This window comes from Sinocyclocheilus rhinocerous, unplaced genomic scaffold, assembly GCF_001515625.1.
Source record: "Sinocyclocheilus rhinocerous isolate Xijiao unplaced genomic scaffold, SAMN03320098_v1.1 scaffold584, whole genome shotgun sequence".
NCBI lineage: Eukaryota > Metazoa > Chordata > Actinopteri > Cypriniformes > Cyprinidae > Sinocyclocheilus > Sinocyclocheilus rhinocerous.
Genome location: NW_015630348.1, coordinates 217,090 through 239,489, shown reverse-complemented (window position 1 = coordinate 239,489; position 22,400 = coordinate 217,090). Strand labels below are relative to the sequence as shown.

The 22,400-nt window shown below is 35.9% G+C and overlaps 3 protein-coding genes across 3 annotated transcripts in view; 1 reads left to right on the top strand and 2 right to left on the bottom strand.

Annotated features, from left to right (window-relative positions):
- The window catches only part of LOC107740095 (RING finger protein 145-like), a 30,021-nt gene extending 25,588 nt beyond the window's left edge, over window positions 1-4,433 (bottom strand). The window contains exons 1-2 of the mRNA XM_016552383.1: window positions 4,220-4,433; window positions 1,849-2,092 (exon numbers count right to left, since the gene is read on the bottom strand). Coding sequence (XP_016407869.1) covers window positions 1,849-2,032 — 184 coding nt within the window. The 5' untranslated portion in view covers window positions 2,033-2,092; window positions 4,220-4,433. The remainder of the gene's footprint in view (window positions 1-1,848; window positions 2,093-4,219) is intronic.
- Window positions 4,434-8,198: 3,765 nt separating this feature from the next.
- Window positions 8,199-10,557, bottom strand: il12ba (interleukin 12Ba). The gene is made up of 7 exons (XM_016552516.1): window positions 10,461-10,557; window positions 10,078-10,341; window positions 9,251-9,353; window positions 8,987-9,165; window positions 8,740-8,903; window positions 8,397-8,506; window positions 8,199-8,259 (listed from the first exon to the last, which is right to left on the bottom strand). The coding sequence occupies exons 1-7, from the start codon at window positions 10,555-10,557 to the stop codon at window positions 8,199-8,201; spliced, it is 978 nt and encodes a 325-aa protein (XP_016408002.1).
- A 2,781-nt stretch (window positions 10,558-13,338) lies between these two features.
- Window positions 13,339-15,009, top strand: LOC107740169 (EF-hand calcium-binding domain-containing protein 9). The gene is made up of 4 exons (XM_016552515.1): window positions 13,339-13,474; window positions 13,663-13,811; window positions 14,035-14,211; window positions 14,860-15,009. The coding sequence occupies exons 1-4, from the start codon at window positions 13,339-13,341 to the stop codon at window positions 15,007-15,009; spliced, it is 612 nt and encodes a 203-aa protein (XP_016408001.1).
- The last annotated feature ends 7,391 nt before the right edge of the window (window positions 15,010-22,400 follow it).

Here is a 22,400-nt window from a genome sequence, read left to right as displayed (position 1 = left end):
GTCAAGCGATCTGTGATATTTTTCAGTTCATTTGAATGGATGCGCAGCGCACCTGTGGTTGTGTATTTGGCGTAACGTGAACTCTAGTGTGAAGGCGCTCGAGTCGCTTTCTCTCACACGCGCAAAGAGCGAGAGCGAGCGATAGTCTTACATTACATGCAGAATTGACGCGCTACATCTAAACGATATATACATTTATTTATTTCCACTTTTATTTATTTTCACATTTATGTATTTATTTACGTATATTTTTTTATTTATTCCCATATTTATTTTTTTCTACATTTATTTATTTTTACATTTATTTATTTTCGCATTTATTTATTTCTACATTTCTTTGTCCGTAGGGTAATTAATTACATTTCAAGTGGGGGGTTGTTTAGGCTGGGAAGCGTGCAATCTGTGATCGCGTGCATTTGCTGAAGCTCCCGAAAGCTTGCTTTCTTTTTTTTTAGGTTTCACTTTCAACAAATACAAACGCACCGGCGGCAGTTTGAACTTTGATCTTGAAAGTGTGAATGAGTACTAGTCAGGTAAAATCACTATCATACTAATTAGATTGAAAGAGCAGACTGATTGCTATAAAAGGATTTTGCCAATAAAAGCCTTTAAAACTTATGATATGCTTATCATTGTTTTTCAGTATACCATAGAAACATGTGGAAAAATAATCTACAAATACTGAAGCAGCAAACTTTGCAAAACACAAAATGTATGTCCCTGCCAAAACTTTTGGCCACGGCTGTAGGTATGATTTAGCCAACCAGGGGTGCGTTTCCCATACAACAACGTAGCTCACTGATTAGCCACCATAGTACGATGCATTGTTGTGGAAACTAACTAGCCAGTCACAACTTTTTCCCAAACACAGTCGCATCTCCGTCGTTTGAACCACATTAGTTCAACAATTTAGGGCCGATGTTAATGTGGTGGAGTAATAACTTCTGCTAATTAATTGATTTGAGATCTCTGAGATGCTGCTGTATTGAACATGGCACCTGATTACTAATTTACTATGTTTTGTTCCCTGTCATTTTGCTTTATTTGATCTTTGATTCATCGCGGGTTTCCTACGTCATACTCCGGGGTTCCCTTATGCATTTATGCGCATGCGCACTCTTCAAAAACGGCGCTTATTGAAGACACGCTAAAATTTATTGATTAAAATGTATATATATATTTAAATAGAATGGAAGATATAGATTGTACTGCATGTTAGCTTGCTTATTGTGCCCAAGAGCATATTTTATTTAAGTCCATATGTCTTACTAACAAGAAACTATGCTTCTAACCACAGGTCAAGAGCTGTAGTTCCTACCACGCAAGTTTGTGACACTGTTTGCGAATGATCATTTGAACTATGGTTTCGGGAAACAAAGAATCGTTGAACTATGTTGGTAACAACGGAACTAGCGACCATAGTTGGCTAACGATGCTTTTGGGAAACGCACCCCAGATTGCATTAGAAAATGCAACTATTTTACAAGGTGGTGATTTCATATGAATTTATATGAAGCGATTTGTATAGAAACATACAAAATTCAATTATGCGTAAGCAGATCGTACAAAAACATATTAATAAGATTCATGCAAATTAGCCACAAATTCACCAAAATGTAAAATAGCTACAAATTTCCACAAGAGTGTTTTAAGTAGCAGGAAGGGAACAGAGAAACAAGTAAAATGATCTACAGATGAAAGCCATTTATTCCCTCACAAAAAGTACCATGGTGCGGAGATGGTAATACCATGGTACCTTGATGGGCATTTCCTGACACTGAATGGCTCCTTATTTGTATATCATGGTATAACCCAAAAACCATCACATAAAATAGGTTTGTTACTCACCCACATAGTGAAGGTAGAGGGCCAGGTACTTGTACTGGAAGAGGGGGTTGTTGTTGAGGCTGCTTCTCTGGATCTTCTGGAAGAAAGAGCTGACATCCCAGCGGTACAGCACCTCTAGTAACATGATACTGGGGACCCGCAGGCCCACATTCAGCACCGCCTCCACCCGCTCCTTCACAGCCATCACTCCTGACTACCGCCAACCACACGCAATTCACTGGCACTATCACACACCAGCACTGCACTGATATGAGATAGAGAGCAACAAACAGAGATAGAGAGAGAGGTTCATGACTGTCAGTCAGTAAAAAAGGTGTTGTCTGAGACAAGCCCTATGCACAAGAAAAGCTCTTAAAACAAGACCAAAATACTGATTAAGAGAATTATTTCTCAACTGAATACATCAGCGAATACAAAAAGTTTATATCTAGGTTATAATTAGACAGACTAAATGTAAAATGTGGCAGCATTGTGTACTGAAGTTTAATGGAGTTAAAGGCACAATATGTAAGATTTTTTTATTAAAGGGGTCATATGACTTTGCTAAAAAGAACATTATTTTGTGTATTTGGTGTAATGAAATGTGTTTATGTGGTTTAAGGTTAAAAAAACACATTATTTTCCACATACTGTACATTATTGTTTCTCCTCTATGCCCCGCCTTTCTGTTTTATTAAAATATCCAAAAACCACTAGAACAGTGTTACATATTTTGCTGACTTGTGTACTTAAATTATCCCAATTTTTCGAAGAATGTTTAAATCCAGAGAAATAAGCAATTTTAACTAGTGACACGGACCGTGTCTATGGTGTCATTGTGTCACCTGCCAATGACGCCAAAGACACTTTAATATGTTGTGCGCTTTAATAGACCGGTGACGACCGCACAGAGTAGCATTATAACAGAACTTTCAAATGTATCTAGTATGATAAAACAGCGCTTTTTTTTTTCCCACATACGCACGACCGGAAGGAGCGGAAGCGGTCGACTGTGGCATAATAAAAGCTCCGCTGCTTTCGATCCGTGTGTCACGCTCGTTCAGCGGCCTCGTTTCGCTTCGATGGCGTTCAGCCTCACCCTGCTTCATACTACTATGTTAATAAATCATTAGCTCATCCATGAACATGATTTCTGCCAGAGTCCCGTCGGATTGCATCGGCTGTGGGGATGAAAACGACAACTTACATATTGTGCCTTTAAACACAGGTTATTACATAACATTACATTTTCCTTTCCTTAGGGCTGCATGTTTTAAAACTCACACAAAATACAGCATAGATGGTGCATAAATACAATCGGATAAACAGCATTATATACGATAACTTAGCAAATAATGTAGATAACTCGATTGTCAAAGTTTCCATAAAACTGAATAGCAGCAGTCTTATAGGAAAACATTTACATAATCTGTTTTGCACTCAAGTGTGCTACACACTTCTGAGAGAGGCGTCTGTGAGGCATTTTTCCCGGACCCAATAATTAGCTGTGTTTGCCCAAAATTTGTCAGAATAAAACGCCTATAAACTATATTTGAAAAAAAAACACGATTCTTTTTTGTGAGATACTTGTAATACTTACATATATAGTAAAGTGATACATACAGTAGGCTATGTTTGCATTTTTAGCACGAAAATGTTTCGCCAGCCTACTGTTGGTATGGTTACCTCGTAAGGCTAGCGCATTTCTGTCACTAATCTAACTTTTGTGATTAAAGAAACATTTCAAATCCCTTAAAACGTATACTTGTCTGTAAAAATAAATACTTTTATCATCCCAACTTGTTGTTTTGACTTCCTTTGGGAGGTTTAAGCTTTATTTAAAAAGTAGCTCGGCCCCTCGACCCCAAACCCCAACGTTTCGCACCCTGATTATGTATTTTCTAAGCTAGCGGGTGCTGTCGAAATGAACTGTAGTAACTCCGAGCTCATTGAAAATTCATTGTGTGTGACTGGCTGATCTCACAATGAGCCTGTTGCTGTACTAAATAAGCGCGTCTACAAAAATAACTTATTTTTCCGTGCTATTGACGCAAATAAAAACAACAAACGTGAGGACATGTTGTAGCCAATGTTGTCTGTAACGTTACATTGACGCGACGCTGTGATAACCGGTGTTAAACGTCTGTAATAAAAGGAAACCTGCACGGAAATAGTCAGATATCTCTGGCCTCTAATCGCACGTTATATATAACGTTAATAACGTTACTTGGATGCAGCTATAGCTATGTAGTACGCGGCTAACGTTATATGTGTGCCTTGTCTCTCTAGAGATGCTGCTATGAACTAGTGACCTCGGATAACAAACACTTCATGTCCGGATCCCCCGCTCAATGAACCGCAATTTAACAGACAAAATAAACATTCAACTTACACGATTATGACTCTCGCAAGTGCTCGCGACTACGATGTCCGACCTTTATTCTTCTGTCGGATGTCAACCATGTTGACGGAGGAATGAATGGAGTGGTTGGCGGTCTCAGAGAAATGGCATTCCAACCAAAGAGACGCGGCGCGGCACCTGGACTCGTATCACATCATCCCGCAGCCATTACAGATTGCCACAGTGATCGGTACTGAGCATGTGCGCCGCGGAGAGCGGATTAGCGAGCGCCGTGGCATCATGAGGGCACAGCACACGTTGCAGACTGAAAGAAAGAGAGGGGGTGGATAGGTGGAATGATAAGGAGTCAGAGCAGACGACTCAGCATTCACAATGCCAACTGTGCTATAAAGATTAAGAGCGCTATAATGAACCAGATCACGGGCTGTGAATAATACTAAAATGATAATCGACTTTAATTAGGCAATCTGTGAGATACTGCCTCTTCACATTAATATATCTCTCCCCCTTTGACTTTTTTTGGCGTTGAGAAAAGTCAGGCTGAGAGCCTATTATTTCTTTCAATAATAAAAATATAACACACACACACACATGGAGTCGAAATAGGCCTGTGTGTGTGTGTGTGTGTGTGTGACCCTGGACCACAAAACCAGTCATATAAGGGTCAATTTTGTGAAATTGAGATTTCTACATCATCTGAAAGCTGAATAAATAAGCTTTCCATTGATGTATAGTTTGTTAGGCATGGAGTCGAGATAGGGCTGTGTGTGTGTGTGTGTGTGTGTGACCCTGGACCACAAAACCAGTCATATAAGGGTCAATTTTGTGAAATTGAGATTTCTACATCATCTGAAAGCTGAATAAATAAGCTTTCCATTGATGTATAGTTTGTTAGGATAGGACAATATTCGGAGGAGACAACTATTTGAAAATCTGGAATCTGAGGGTGCAAAAAAAGAAAATCGCCTTTAAAGTTATCCAAATGAAGTTCTTAGCAATGCATATTACTAATAAAAAAATAAGTTTTGATATATTTACTGTAGGAAATTCACAAAATATCTTCATGAAACATGATCTTCACTTAATATCCTATGATTTTTGGCATAAAAGAAAAATCAATAATTTTGACCCATGCAATGTATTTTCGGCTATTGCTACAAATATACCCGTGCTACTTATGACTGGTTTTGTGGGGTCACACACATATACATACATTGAATGGGTCAAAATTATTGATTTTTCTTTTATATATATATATATATTATGTATAATTGCAAGAAGATTTAGAGAAGTGTAATGATCTATTTCTGCTTTCACACACAGACCAAAAAAAAAGCATGTGGTGAAAAACGGATGACCTTAATCACGCTTTATGGGGAATTATCATCTCCAAACCCCTAGTAATTTCTCCTCTTATGGGCTCAGCTATTCACTCGTGTTGATGTGAACTTCCCTCCTGTATAAACATATGATTAAGCATAATTTACGGAGTATGAAGTAGCACTACGATGTAGGAATATAGGCCTACAGTAAATGTCCATTCAGTAATAAAATACAATAGGTCACATGTTAACCCACAACAGCGATGCCAAAGCAGCTGTCTTGTGGTAAAGTAACCCAAAACAATAGTTTCAAAAACAACAGCCCTGGATCACGTCAAAATCACAATCCCATCATTTTCATCTTGAATTTGTATGTTTAGTGAAAACTCATTCGTGAAATCACTGCTAGACACTAAGAGAGTAACAGAGAGATCACTGTAGACATTTCAGACCTACTGTACTGTACCTATTTGCATTATTATCTTTTTTTATATCCACAGAATTTGTGTCTGCTATCCAAATGAAGTTCTTAGCAATGCATATTACTAATAAAAAAATAAGTTTTGATATATTTACTGTAGGAAATTCACAAAATATCTTCATGAAACATGATCTTCACTTAATATCCTATGATTTTTGGCATAAAAGAAAAATCAATAATTTTGACCCATGCAATGTATTTTCGGCTATTGCTACAAATATACCCGTGCTACTTATGACTGGTTTTGTGGGGTCACACACATATACATACATTGAATGGGTCAAAATTATTGATTTTTCTTTTATATATATATATATATTATGTATAATTGCAAGAAGATTTAGAGAAGTGTAATGATCTATTTCTGCTTTCACACACAGACCAAAAAAAAAGCATGTGGTGAAAAACGGATGACCTTAATCACGCTTTATGGGGAATTATCATCTCCAAACCCCTAGTAATTTCTCCTCTTATGGGCTCAGCTATTCACTCGTGTTGATGTGAACTTCCCTCCTGTATAAACATATGATTAAGCATAATTTACGGAGTATGAAGTAGCACTACGATGTAGGAATATAGGCCTACAGTAAATGTCCATTCAGTAATAAAATACAATAGGTCACATGTTAACCCACAACAGCGATGCCAAAGCAGCTGTCTTGTGGTAAAGTAACCCAAAACAATAGTTTCAAAAACAACAGCCCTGGATCACGTCAAAATCACAATCCCATCATTTTCATCTTGAATTTGTATGTTTAGTGAAAACTCATTCGTGAAATCACTGCTAGACACTAAGAGAGTAACAGAGAGATCACTGTAGACATTTCAGACCTACTGTACTGTACCTATTTGCATTATTATCTTTTTTTATATCCACAGAATTTGTGTCTGCTACATATAGACTGTAAATCATTTAATTATGAGCTTGTGTTTCTATCAGCCTACTAGCAAGAGCACATGTCCCAGAGGGAGTGAGCCAATATTCTCTTTTAGTCTCTATATTTCATAAGTAGGTCAGCAATCTGTACCCTCTTCAATGTCTCTCATAATGATGTTGAGGAAATGCTTCTTAGATCAAAGTTTTTTTGTCACACGTGCCCTGAAATAACTGTTAACTCTGATAAAGAGGGACTGAGGCCTTCTCAAGGCATATATCTCAATCTTATAAACCTCCCTGTTTATATTTTAGCCTGACATAAGAATGCATTTAACCAAGACAATGTACAGGCTCTTTTTAATTTACATGATCTATTTTAATTTTTATTTATTCACCTCATTTAAAATAGCTTATTAATTGTCTGGTTTGTGATTAGTAGAGTTCCAGTCACAGCTGATCAGATCAGTTAATGACATTTCCCTTTCATTTATTTATTTTTATAGTCTTATTTTGTTATTTACCAGCTTCAATTAATGAATGGCAGGTTTGTTTGGGTAAGTTCCTCAAAATTACCGTAGTTAGTGATGCACCAATTGTGTCATTTCCAAAAATCCAGCATTTGTTTTTTTACAACAGGCAATTCATGATGGTTAATGTCACTCATGGTGTGTTACACATGTTTTTTCCAGGTTTCAATACAGGACTTGTTTTTCACACAACACTTGAACAATCAGTGATCAATTGATTTAGGTGGTTCTTTTGATTTGATGCCTGAACTCTGTTGAAACGTGGGGAATAGCATGTCGCTTTGCTCCACATTGAGATGTGACAGTAATTCCTGTCTTGAGCAGTCTTATGTGTGATCTACAGAGAAAGAAAAGACATTTGCACATACTTAGGACCCTAATGAATTCCAAACCTTTCAACGTGAGTGATATTTAGCAAAAGACACACTACATAATAGTTCAGAATTGGTGAGACATCAAATAAAATCACTTCTTAAATCTAAACATGCATACAAAGCAAAACTGAATTAAGAGCACATAGATGTTTTATAGATGTCTTAAATAATCAAGTAAAGACATCAGCAATCATAATAAATACATGTAACACAGTTAAAATGTACTACAGTTATAAATAATTCATTTAAGAGCATGATAGTGTTATTACAATGTATAGATAAATACATTATTACAAGAACACATACTATGTGTTTGTATTTAATTACACAGTATGACCAGAGAAGGTCTTATAGAGTCAGTCATTGTTCATAACTACAGAAAGCATCATAATGGTTACATTGTTTTTTATTTAATGATGCATAATAAATTATAGCGTCTTTAACTTTGGTTCTCGGTTCCTCTGCTTGCTGTTTTTTCTGGTTTTGCATCTAAAAAATGAACAGAGAAAGTTTGTATTATAATGTGTGCAGAAAAGTAACATTTATAAAGCAATAAGGAAATTTAAATGGGAGTAAAGCAAATTAATCTTTTGCTAAGGAATATAACAAATATTAAATACACATACTTGTACTGGCTCCAGTCACTCCATGAGGAATTGCAGAATTCATCCCTGGCTCTCACACACACACACATCCCTTTTGTCACTGGCAGCTGCTGCCTTTGTGTGAATAAAATCTGAGCAAAACAAATATTAATATATTTCCATTTCTGACTAAAAAAAATAGTTTTAATCACAGAAATAAATTACATTTTAAAATGGAAAACTTCTTTTAAATTGTAATAATTTTTCATAATATTACTGTTTTTATTCTATTTTTGATTAAATAAATACTGCCTAATTATTCCAAATGTAATTATTCCGGATTGTCTTTTGACCAGTAGTGTGTACAGTTTGTGTGTTGGGTTACCTCTTGTAAGTTCGGTTTGGAGCAGTCACATTTTTCGCGTTTCCGACAGCGAACCACTTGGAACATGAGAGGGAAGTAGGATGATGGTGTGTTCCAGGAGTGTGGATATCTGACCTCTACAGATGTTTTATTGATCCTACTAATAGGCACCATATCAGGCCTCACTAAGGAGTGGAGAAAAAGAATGTTTCATATTCAGATGAGCGGCATACTGATTCAATATTCTTAGCCGTTTTTGAGAGCTCACCGATATCCATGATGTAGAACTTTGTATTGTAGGATTCAACAACAAAGCTGCTTCTGAAGTATATGGTCAGGTTGATGCGCTCCACCTCCTCTGCATAGGGACAGTAGTCAAGGTCTAAGCATGTGATAGACTTTCCTCTGTCATCCAGACTGCAGCTGATGTTGCTTCCACCATGAGGGCTGGAACAGAATCAGTCAGTTTTTTTCTCCACACCCCTTACATCATTGCAGATTGCAGAGCCTAAGGTAAAACTAAGAAACTTACCGTGTGGCTTTGATATGAATGACATGGCCATTCCTGTTTCCATCCCATGTCCAGTTACATTTGAAGGAACCTCCATAGTTATTTGTTGTACAATCGATGTAACCTTGTTTGGTAATTCAATAAATTAAAAAAATAATAATAATACTAATAATTAAATAAAATAAATATAATTATAAAATACTATTTTGTAATTGAATTTAATAAAATAAAATAAACAAATACACATTATAAAAATTATAAACAGTACGTTCAAACATTTGGGGTCGATTTAGTATATATATATTTTTTTTGTAATTAATACTTTTATTCAGCAAGGACGTATTAAATTTATCAAAAGTAACAGAAGAGACTTATATATTTATATATTTAATTTCTTAATTAAATTAGTCATTTATCATTTATTTAATTTATATATGCAATTTATAATGTTACAAAAGATTTATAATCCAAATAAATGCTGTTCTTTTGAACTTTATATTCAAATAATCAAAAAGTATCATGGTTTCGAAAAGAAATAATTACTAAGCAGCATAATCATTTTCAACATTGATAATAGGAAATGTTTTTGAGCACCAAATCAGCATATTAGAATGATTTCTGAAGGATCATGTGACACTGACGACTGGAGTATTCACTGTTAAAAATGTATTGAAATAAATTAAAATCGATAACATTTTTATTGTAATAATATTTCACATTTTTACTTTTTACGCTATATTTGCTCAAATAAGTGAAGCCTTGATGAGCATAAAAATTTTTCTTTAACATTTTTACATTTTTCAAATTAATATCATGACAATTTTATACAATGTAACAGAGGGTTGTACCTTTCTCAGGAGTATTCTTGATAAACTTCCTGAAGGTCCACTGAGCCAGCACAAGTGTGTGGTTTAGGTAGGATCCCTCACTGTTGAAACAGGAGTAGTTGCCCCCCTTCCAGGCCTCCACTGTGACGACGATCCTGTTTCCTTGAGCCTCCAGATTTTCATCGTTGTTTCTTGTCCATGTAATATTTTTCCCTTCATAGGCTTCTTCACAGATAAGTGGCACCATGTTTACATCTTCACTTGCATCGACATTCACCACAAGCACTGATGACAGACAATTGAAAAACATGTGAGAAGTGCAAATATAACAATATAAGCCCCAATACAAGTTTATAAAAGAGAGCTCAAGTATTTTTCTTTAGACATGATTCAGACAAACAAACCATTTGGTTTAAGTGTCCAGTAACTCTCAGCTGTTTTGGTGGATCTGTCAGCAGAGGACTGGAGAAACAACAACGTACTCAAAAAGAGAAAAAACATCTGTTGGTGGAAAAAAGAGAAAAGTTTAGACTGCAATACTTTTAATCACTGGTTCTCAGCTGTGGCTGCAGGTTTACTCTGACAGAAGGTGAAAAAAACAATGCTAAATGTAAATAATAAAATGCAGCTAACCATAGAGTTGTGCATTTAAGAAAGCAAAATGAAGACTTATCAACTTCTAAAAGATACGTGAAAACATTACATATCCTGTTGTATCCAGTTGAGCTCTTTGCTTTGTAATATGGTTATTACTAACAGAACAAACAATAGGCTAAATATTTCATTTGTTAAACTGGTAAATTATACTTCAGTTGTTTATGCATGTATAAAATTGTCAGTTTTCATGTCATGCTAATAATCTTACATATTATTGGGCCTATGCAAAAAAAATGCATAAAAATATATTTAAACAAAATAATTGAGTGGTTATTTTAATGACAATATAACATGAGTTTGAAATAAGAGACTTACCATCGATCGCTCAAAAATCCAACAAGATTAATGTCCACAACCAGACTGACTTTGCTTTGCTGTTGTGTTTAGTATGCAAGCTTATAAGTAACGTGTCAGGAGGGCAGAATTTCCCTGGCCAGGAAAAGTCCACTGCAGGTTATAGAGGAACCAAACCCTGCATGAGCAACTCCAGAACCTTAGCTGTTCCCAGACATCATCACTAATTCTCTCACTTCCACTGAGCCTTCTCACTGTCCTCTCTCTTCTCTAATATTGGACTATTTATAGCATATACATTAACACGGCCCATTCAAAAAAATATGATTCTTTACTGGAATGTATTATATTGGGCAGGAAAACATAAGACATGAAACTGCTAATTGGTTTCCAAGGTGGACTATGCGAGGAATTGAGCCTAAGGGTGGGAAAGATATTAAGTCAATATTTGTTTTCCAACACCTTGGGTATTTTTGCCACAAGTTCTCATCTGAAAGCCAGAGGATGATTTACCTGGTTGCGTTACTGTGTTTGATTTGCTTGTCCCTACTATCCGTTGGTTTTTCCATTTCACAATTGGGTTATTCCCCTTTCCTGTCAGATAATGACATTGAGTGATTTGTACATTAAAATTACTGATAAGAAATTTCACATTAAATGCTGATGACACTCTTCAGCCTGACACATGAAAAGTGTTTTAAATGCCCAGATAACATAGAAAAAAGAATGAAGGAAAGAAAAAAGAAAACAGAACTCTCAGTAGGCCTTTTTCCCAAGCTGTTGTTATAAAATCTAAGAAATAGCATTGTAATTTTTTTATAGCCTATACGCCTACTCAGAAAGCGGACTTTTTACCAATAATAAACACAAACAATTATATAGGAGTCCAGTTAAAGCACGTATTAAACTATCAATGACAACCCTAATCTTGACAGAGTAAAACCACGAAACCAAGTCATCTCTTGTTTACAATTTATTTCAAGGGCGCAACGCACAACGTGCATTTATGCTATCACATTAATAGCGCAAGTAGGGAATACAACATTGCTTATTTAAAGTAAATAATATAAAATAACGTGTATGCTGTGCCATAGGTAGGCTACTACAAAAGATAGGCTATTACAGTGAATATTTTCAGATATTTCCAGAAACATGTGCATCCGGTTGCGAATGGAGCAGCGGATCAGGTATGTGTAAAATTTCCCCACGAAGTTTGATAATGGAGCACAGCCAACAACAAACAGGCACGAAGAATGACTAAACTAATAAAGGAAATAAAATATTGTGACAGCCTGAGCTTTGAAGCTAGTAGGCTAGTTGTGACAGCCATAAACCTTATTTTCAAACCGCAGTTTTCAAACTAAGTAATTAAAAAAAAAAACTTTGTACACTGCAAAAATAGTGTAAGTCACATCATAAGTTACAGGCCGATCGAGTTTTTTTATGTTATATGTGATTCAACTCCATATTTTAAAAGTCAGTTTAATATAATTTAAGTTGAAATGGCTTATACAACTAAGTTGATTATACTTAAATTTTTAAGGCAGCAACTGTGCTTTCACACTAGCACTTTTGGTGCGCACCCGGGTTCGATTGACGTCAGAGTTCGGTACGTTTGGATGATGTGAACGCTGTCTTCCGAACTCAGGTGCGCACCCGCGAACCGTACCCGAGTCCGCTTAAAAAGGGTGGTCTGGGGTACGGTTCATGTGAACTCCGGTACGGTTCGCTGCTGATGTGAACGCAATCGTAGGCCTACCGAATCGCGGAAGTGAACCGCAATTAATGACGTATTATTTGATAAAAATGTGTGTTTGTGTGTGTGTTTCACTCACTTTCCTTACGAGCGTGACTGACGCGCTTCGAGCAGAAAGCTGTATGTCTAATTTCTGTTCGCCTTTAGCCTTCTTTAGAGCATTTGCTGTATACTCGTAAGACAAACGTACGTGCCGTTATGTACTGAAGCTTTGGAAACAAAACCAATGGTTCAAAAACAGAACTATATAAAAATGAAGAGGGCAACTGCGCATTTTGCCGCCTTCTCCTGCCCGTCGTTACTAAGCAACGGGGTAAACAACTGCTGGCTTGATGACGCAAACGAACTGCGTTCGGACCCAAATAAAATAATATGAACACAGTCCAGGGGGAGGGGGGAGCAATCGAACTCGGGTTCAGACCAGGCAAGCGAACCAAGCGTGAAAGCGTCTTGGCCTGCGCCAATCCGGAAGCTATAAACGCGGAAGCGTGAAAAGTGCCTAATTACCATGGTAACAGCATTAATTGTTGATTGATAGTGGAAGCGGTTAACATTACTCTAATCTAAAGAGCAAAATGAAGTTAAAAAAGGGGGTTTTCTTCGAATATTTGAATTTAAACAAGTTTCATTGCCTTCTCTCTCTGACGAACACTAAAATAATTTATGATTATTTTTGTCTTCTGGATATTCATGAGAAAAAAACACTGAATGGTAAGAATACACTAATAATTACTTGTTAATGCACATTTCCCCTTTAACACGAGAACAACTGACAAATCTGTAATTTTTTTATCAGTCTTTTTATGTAATTTTTATTCATCTGTAATAGGTGGATACATTGCTACGGTGGAATTTCAGTGTTTGGAATAACTGTCCTGCTTTTCTTTTCCCTTCCTCAGACATTCAGTTCTACCATTTCATGAAGCATGTGACAACAATGGGGAAGAAACACATAATGCTGACCTTCGACATGCTGGATTGGGATGCTGATGGAGAAATTGGTTTTGAGGAGTTTTATATGATGGTCTGCATTCTGCTCAGTAGTGAAGTAAGACATTCTCTTACAAAACATGACCAGATCAAAAACAGCCCCTCCACACTTACCACAACCATACAGGGCTCACAATATCTGAGCAAAAAGCCACTTCCTCTTTTTCATGCTGCAGGAAAAACCCATTTACTGCCAAATTTCCTTGGTCTTTATCATTGTTATTGTTTTATGAGAGGTTGTGATCAATGTCACATGTGCTGAAATGTGTTTGTGTACGTAGCACGATGTGGAAGAGACCTTCATCTGTCACCATTTCCTCCCTGTCTTTGAGCTGTTGGATATGGACAGTAGCAAAACCATCAACCTGAAAGAGTTTAAGGCATCCGGATTCCTTTTCAATCTCAAGGGTTCTGATTTCAAAAAGATCTTGAACCTGTTTGACATCACTGGGGACGAGGTACAGATGTCATACAACTGCCAGTGCTGCTTAACAATCAAATATTTAATCTGTTAACAGCATTTAACATCACTGTACAATCCTCCATAATTACTAACATATGCAACCAAATTTTGCACTAGGTGACTGAAAATGTATGTCATTAGCCACTGACTACTACATTTTCATAGCACATAAAAATAATTGATGGTCTGGATGTAGATGGTGTTTTTTCTTGTGTTTCCCTGTGAAAATTACAAAGATCGTTTAGAATTATTCATTATTTTAGCTCTTTGCATTTTGTCACTGTTTGTCGCTGTTAGCAGATTCTTTCAGTAGAGGATGCGTAAGTGGCAATCATATTGCTAGCGCTTTTCAGCAAATTAATTAGCCAAAAGAACACAATTTGATTGTAAGTAATTTTTTGTTAAATAGATAAACAAAATGTTATATTTATGTAAACACCTAAATGTTATGTTTAAAAAAATCTCCTAAATTAAATACAAAAATAGCTAACAGCAGGCGACTACCTCCAATGTGTCCATAGAGAGGGTTATCAATTTCAGACAAATTTGGAAAATATTACTCATGTGGCTTGTTGTATGATCAAACAATAACTTGTGCATTATAGAGCATTAAATCTAAAATGAAATCTTTAATTACCAACAGTGCCTGAATCTAAGTGAGTTTCAGAAGTTTACCATGATGTGCATGGATGCCCAAAAGGAGTTTAAGAGAAAACGTGGAAAATTACACCGTCTCATGGACATCTGCACATATTTTGTGAAAGAAGAAGATGAACTTCATTTACTTGACTGAGTAAAATATGCTTCAGAAATAAAAATGAAGCATCTTATGTTTATTCTGACTACTGTCTTATGTAATTAATAGGAAAAATAATAGCAGTAATTGTAAGTATCAAAAGTAAAATCGAAGAGACAATGAAGTAGGCCTATTTGTTAAGAATGATATCGCTTATATGTGTGAATCTATAATGTAGATCCCAGACTAGTCACATTTTTTACTCAAGTGAAAATTTCATTTTCATTTCTGTTAAAGATACATACATTTACGCTTTGGCTACACAAAAGCAGTTTATATATTTCCACTATGAATGCCCATGAAAAATATACAATTCATTATCGGTGCACTATGTGAGGCTGTCACAATGGAATCTGTTGTCAGTCAATTTTCTAGGCTTTTCAGTAAAATGTGAACAGTAATTCAATTTTGAAACAGAGCTATTCCTGAAGAGTAAATTATGAAATGTAAAATGAACTATCAGACTACTATTTTTGCCAACAATATTAATAAATTTTATATATTTGTGTGTGCAAAAGTTATTCTAATTTTAAAGTTTTTTAAAAACACATTTGTGTAACTGACCTTATAGTTATTGAAATATAACCCAGTGACAACTAGCCCCGTCTCCCTGTACATATGGCCTACTATTATAGTTCCATACATGATTTTATGAGTTGATGACATATGCTTCCCTTTGCCCTGAAACCCTTTAAACCTTTGAAAGTTTCTACCACAATAGTTTATTTAGTGAAACTGAGCTTTCACATACATACAAAGCAGAGACAAGAGAGGAGAGAGTTTACTTCCCACCTTTACCACTGAAAGGGAAGTTGACAGTCACCTTTAGCAGCTGACAACAGTGCTCTGTGACACACTGTCCTTTCTGAATCTCGTTTACATTTGACATTTAGTATAACGTACAGTTGTTAAATAGTATATTAATGTAGATTTGCAGTAGAAACAGTCTATTTTATTATTATTTTTTTATGCTTGTGTGATCATCTCTCATGAATGTTTTAACTCAAAGTATAAGCTCTTTTGGATGTTCTACATTACAGCCAGAAGACGGCAATAGCGTACCAGCGCTCACACCCTGGCCTACTTATATATGTAGTCAACATTTTGTTCATGAGTCAGTGGCTGAATTTAGATCTTTATACTAGTGTACTACTCTTCCTACTATTTTTTTTTCTGTATCTGTGCACTTTAAAAGTTCAAAAGATTGGGGTCAGTATTTTTATTTAATTTATTTATTTTTTCTTTTGAAAGAAATGAATACTTTTATTCAGATACAGTGTGATAACCGCAGCCACAACCAGAAAGCAAACTGAAACGGGAAGACAAGACAAATATTTTACCACTCAATTCACTTGTTCTCCACACAAAGAGTTAAATGAGCTACTGAAATGTGGAAGATTTAAATGTCAAAATGAAAGTAAAACCGCCAAAGTGCTGAATATAGACTGACTTAACATTTGTACACAAATACACACATTAGAGTCATTATAAAAGGACAAAAACTTCCCCTAAAAATGGCCCATATGACATTTCTATATATCAAGTGTTCTTTGTAAAGCCTCCATAAGTCTAACAGTGCAGTTCAGCGCAGTTTATGTTGAATTTCATTTAGCATTATCATTAATATGCATGGACTGGCCTTTACAATGACTCACTTTTAAACTAAAAACAATTGATGATGGAGAAAAACAAAAAAACAAGTTTTAAAGTTGACATGAAATGGTAATTCACCCCATCTATTTTCTAAAGGTATGTTATTGATTTTGTTGAGAAAATTAATTGATGCTCATTTACCTTGTTCATTTTTTATCAAAATATCATAATTTGACCCACCGCTGAAAAAACACTGTCTTTTATTGCTTAAAACCACCCCTTAAAATCAACTGCAAGCTTGCATTCAGATTAGATTAGTCCCTGACCTACATTTTTTTTCTTTTCAAAAATACATTCACTTGAATGTACTTCCATTGCATCACAACTTTAACAGTTCTGGGTGCAATTATAGAGAAAGTCCTAACAGCGAATATATTTCTAAACTGCTTCTGTTAAATGTCTCATGGATTTAAAGTAATTTGCCATTTTTTTTGTATTCTGTAATTGAAATACTGCACCATAAAAGTCTAAAATATCACCCATGAGCACAGGCACTGTCACTGGAATAGATTTTAATGAGAAGTTGGCAGGTCTTAAAGTCTTAAAGGTTTGCCAAAACAAAATTTAAATCGTTTAGAGTACCCTCTGAAAGTAAATATTCCTGTGCTTTGGGAATCACTTTTTTTCAAAGAGTAAATGATTACAGAATTTGTATTTATTACTGAACTCTTCATAATTTAGGTGTCCACTAGATGGCAGCAATCACTAAAGGGGATCAGTTGGTTAGGAGACCATTAAAGGGGTCATATGATGCTGCTAAAAAGAACATTATGTTGTGTATTTGGTGTAATGAAATGTGTTTATGCGGTTTAAGGTTCAAAAAACACATTATTTTCCACATACTGTACATTATTGTTTCTCCTCTATGCCCCGCCTTTCTGAAACACGTCGATTTTTACAAAGCTCATCGGTCTGAAAAGGTGTGGCTGACTCTTAACTTTTATAAAGAATATCTCTTTGGATTTGAGACTTTAGTGTTTGCAACTTTACAGATCTTCTTTATGCACCAAGAGCTTGTAACACTCCAAAGAGAAAGGAAAAAATGAAATTGCATCATATGACCCCTTTAAGTGACATAACACCTTCGATATCAATCACGGAGTTACACCAAACACACATAAGAACAATAGAAAAATAATAGAATAAAACTCATTGGTCATCGGTGAGTTGAAATGAGTTGAACGTGTTGAATGTTTTGAACTAAAAAGACCTAAATAGACGATTTAAGACCATTTAGGATGTCTAACTTTGAGGAGCATAAGACTGATCTAAACGGGTAACATGCAGTAAATCCATAAGGAGAAAGCCTGATATATTAGGATTCAGTGTGCACATTCAAGCAAGAAACTTCATTACGATGCAAGGGAGCTCTCCTTTCAATAAGAGGGGGCGAAGGCTCTGGAAAAGGTGGTGCTTTACCATCTGTCTGGTGCTATGACTGACAGATAGATCAATAACTGTAGCCTTATCATAGCAGAGTCAAAGGCGGTAAATCAGGGTGACTCAGAAAAGATCCTAATGAAAAGCAAACCCTCACCCAGTCACTGATCACAACTGTATCAAAGGCATAACAAGAGTTGTCAGCGCTTTATTCTCAGAAGCAGTATATTAGAATCTGCAGAATCTGTATATCACTTTTGCCATTAAAACTAATTAAGCTTTCAAATGTAGTCTGACTGACTGTCAAAAAAGCAAGTGTGTCACCAAGTTTATGAATAAAGTTACAAATAATACCTGTTAAAATTCTGAAGTGTAGCAACCAGTGGGTCCTTTGCTATCTCATAAATGTTATTCCTTTTCACACAAATTATGATTACAGGGCAGATTATTGTAAAATATGGGGCTATGTGCAACAAGCAACGTTGTAATATCATGTTGTAGAAATGTCACAACTAGCATGTTTTTCCTTTGAGACTGGTTGCTAACTTACATGTGGGGAGTAGTAGGCCAACCTAAAAACAATGTACTAACCGGTCTGAAAAAACATCTTTATAATGAGAATCAAATAGCCTGCTAAAACATTTGACTGTAATTTTGAATATGCTTATTTGAATACTCATATAGTGATACTGTCATGTTTTTTTCTGCCTACTATATCCATTCCCTTACTAACTTATGCAAAGAGCTTTCAAGGGTGATGACAGCAGATTAATCACAAGGTACACTCATATGAAAACGAGGTGGTACTTGACTTGACAGCAGTGGTCAGGTCAGAAAAATCCACGTTATATATTTTTAATGTGGAGATATTTTAGGCCCATCAAGACACAGATCAAAATATGAATCCATCACACACAAGTGAATATAGCAACACTGTCACAGGCTGTAAAATCCATCTCTACAAGCGGTCTAGACCTCAAATGGATATTCTTTGTGTATTTTGAAACAAGTATCCCTTCAGAATATTTTATCCCTTCAAGCAGCTCTAGCTGACAACAGGCCTGGAAACCCCTGGCCTAAGCAGTTCTGTAGAAGAGCGAATCTGAATATTAGACTTCACTGAGGATGTGAGACATTTTGAAGTGTGAGAACAAAAACAACAGTAAAAACAGAATATACTGTAGGAAAAACCTGTGAAGTACCCCAGATTGTGTAAAAGGTATTATACCATGAGGTAAGGTGATGCTAACCATGATGGCCTAAGCTAGTTCATGAGCACCTCCCAGATCCCTTTATGTCCCTAAAAGGCTGGACCTGTATCCCAGAATTCACCTCTCTTGCTGCATAGCTGGCCATCCGTCACTGGGTACTCACTTTTCCTTTTGGGTTTGTTCCAACATCCACTGGACAGAAAAGAGGACAGGACACACACATTAATATTCCCTTTTTTAACCACCAAGATTATATAAACTAGATCAAACAATAAGCTGCGAAACTAGTTATTAACAGGTTATTAGATCAGGAATACATCATCATAATACATCATTAAAACAAAACAGAAAAAAAAAAAAACATTTGGACCTTCTCCATTTCCTTTTTCCCTTGTGGATGTAAATAACATGATCTAACAGTATCAACCAGTCTGAGGTTTTCATCTGAGGTCCGTTGACACAATGGGTGATTTGGTTTTGTCTTAACTGACTGAATGTCCCCAAAAATGACAGTGAAACCTGAAATGACCTGTGAACCAGCTGGGTCATCATGAGGAAAATGGCTTAATATCTTCATTAAAAAGTAAAAATGCAGATTAATTCCAGATTGCAAAAAAATATAATTAGCTCAGTATAAGACAACACAATCATAGTAGAAAAACAATGAGTGTGTGGCACTTCCTCATGGACTTGGACAGGTTATGTCATGAGTCATGACGTGGAAAACAAATACTGTAATGATGCACGCTAAATGAAAAAGTCACTTGTTAGTCTGGTGAATCACACTTCTGTTGTTTTGGCATTTAAAATATTGTCGATAGGCTATATATTCAGACAGAGATCAGCTTTATCCTTCAAAATCTATCATTTAAAGTGTTTGTTTTATTTATTTTGCAAGACATTATTATCCAGCTAATGAAAAACCAACGGCTTTCGTGTCAAACTTGTGTTTTTGTATTGTATTTTTTCGTATTTCGTTCGTATCACGAACGGAGGAAGACAAAACAACGCATTCGTCGTCTCTCCACCAGGGGTTGCTATAGTCTCATAATTAACTTACTGTTAACGCGCTGTCCGATCATCGTGTTTATTCCAGGGGCCGACTGATGTCATGGATACATTAGCTTTGTGCAGTCCACGTCACGTTTCTTAATTTTGTATGATTCTTTTTTGAATAAATTAATGTTTTATTCCCCTACACTTTGCGTCACGTTGCTTAATACGTCCACAATGCAACTGCAAATCTATTTGTCAGTTTGCTGTTACTAAATAGTGACATATTTACAGTGATTTCACCACAAGTATAATACATAGGCCTACAACTTTTTTTTTTTTTTTTTAAAGAGAGAGAACACTGTTCCCACCTTGATAAAGTCTACAATGATTTCATCAGTTACCATGTTTCCCACCAAGCTTTGGAAAAATTTACATTCTGTTTTGAAGACATATGATGTCAGCTGAGTAAAGGCAGATTGGCACCACAGAGAGCCTTTTAGAGGGGTTGGTCCAGGAATAGAGGCCAAGAAAGTGGCTGCCTGCTTCATACTGCCGCAGACGGAATGAAAAATGGTATTCGTTTGCTCAGGAAATATTTAGGCCAGACCACCACCGATGATTCCTGCTCTGTAAAAGATGATCTTATCTAAAGTGTGTTGAAGTACACAGTAATTCCCTTTAAAGGGATATTTTACCCCAAAAAATGAATATTATGTGGATGGGGACCAGGGAAATCACTTTCATTTGGTGGGGGGGGGGGGTGAATGAGGAGACTTTGATGAAAAAAAAAACATATTCCTGGGGGACATTTTAAATATTTTGCACAACAAAGTTTTGAAATTACTCTAGGCAGGTTTGAAAATGCAAATTCCCGTTGTATATCTTCCTCTGCCAAGGTGGAAAGTCATTGAGGTGTGTTGTGCTGTAAAATATGGTTTGTAGAAAGAGAGAGCAACTTTTTATCACACTCTGCCATATAGCCTGAGAACAGCCATGCAAACAGTTTGACAGAAAAGGGACATATTGACTTCCCCAGAAACTACAAAATGTAGTTCTCTGCATCTTTTGTTCTCTGCATCTTTTGGAATACAAATTGATCACACCATAATCCATTAAAAATGGCTGAGGCATCAATTGGGTATTAGATGTGAGAAATCAATGCGAGGTGAGAATCAGAAATGAGAGGTACAAGCACAAGGTGACGATACGTATGATAATTATATGTCAAGAACAGCCTAGAAAGTGAGCAAATGTTTGATTTTTCAAGGCTCATTTATATGGCTATTTAACAGATGAGAGGAGGCATTGACTGCTAATTGCAGTTCCCATCTTCTTCGCCGACTCTGATTTGTTCTTATTGTAGACTCGGTGTAACCTAGAACAGGGGCGGATTTAGTGATTTGGGGGCCCCAGGCAAAATACAGGAATGGGGTCCTATACAATTTCACACATTTACAACCTTGAGGTTCCTTTCACTGTTGCTCGCTGCTGCACGACCGTGTCCCATAGTTGTGTCTAATCATTTAGATTTTTCATGTACATGTTATAAATAAAGGATTTCTTTAATGTTGTAAATCCCTTGTTCACATTTAAACAGGTTATAATAGTATTAGAGTAGGTTGGACACTAGGTGGTGCGTTGGGGTAATTTCCACTATGCAATTGTCTACACAACGCAAGGCTGTCTAATTCTAAACTTTAAAATATACATTTATTTTTATTTATTTTAATTGCACATTTAAATTAAACTGAAGGAAATTATAAATTTACATGCTTAAGGATTATTTCAACCAAACATGAAGTGTGCCTGTGTGGAAAGTGACCCTTCTTGGGTCTTTCACAAAAACGAGTGAGCGCCATTTAAAAAAATTAAAATAGGCCCTATATAATATGCACTGTGTTTAGTATTAAAATTATAGCTTCAGATGCATGATATTTGTAGGACCCTATGAAATCCGTTTTATTTTTCCCAAATTAGCCTAAGTTTAATTATTTCGTTTGAATTTTTTTGTATTGTTTTTTTTTTCGTTTGAATTTTTCTTGATGATTATATTAAATTTGAACAAAAAACATGTCTAATTAATTAAAATCATGAAACTTGTTTAATTTAACAGCAATTTAGGCCTATTAAAAGTTTAACAAAAATTAC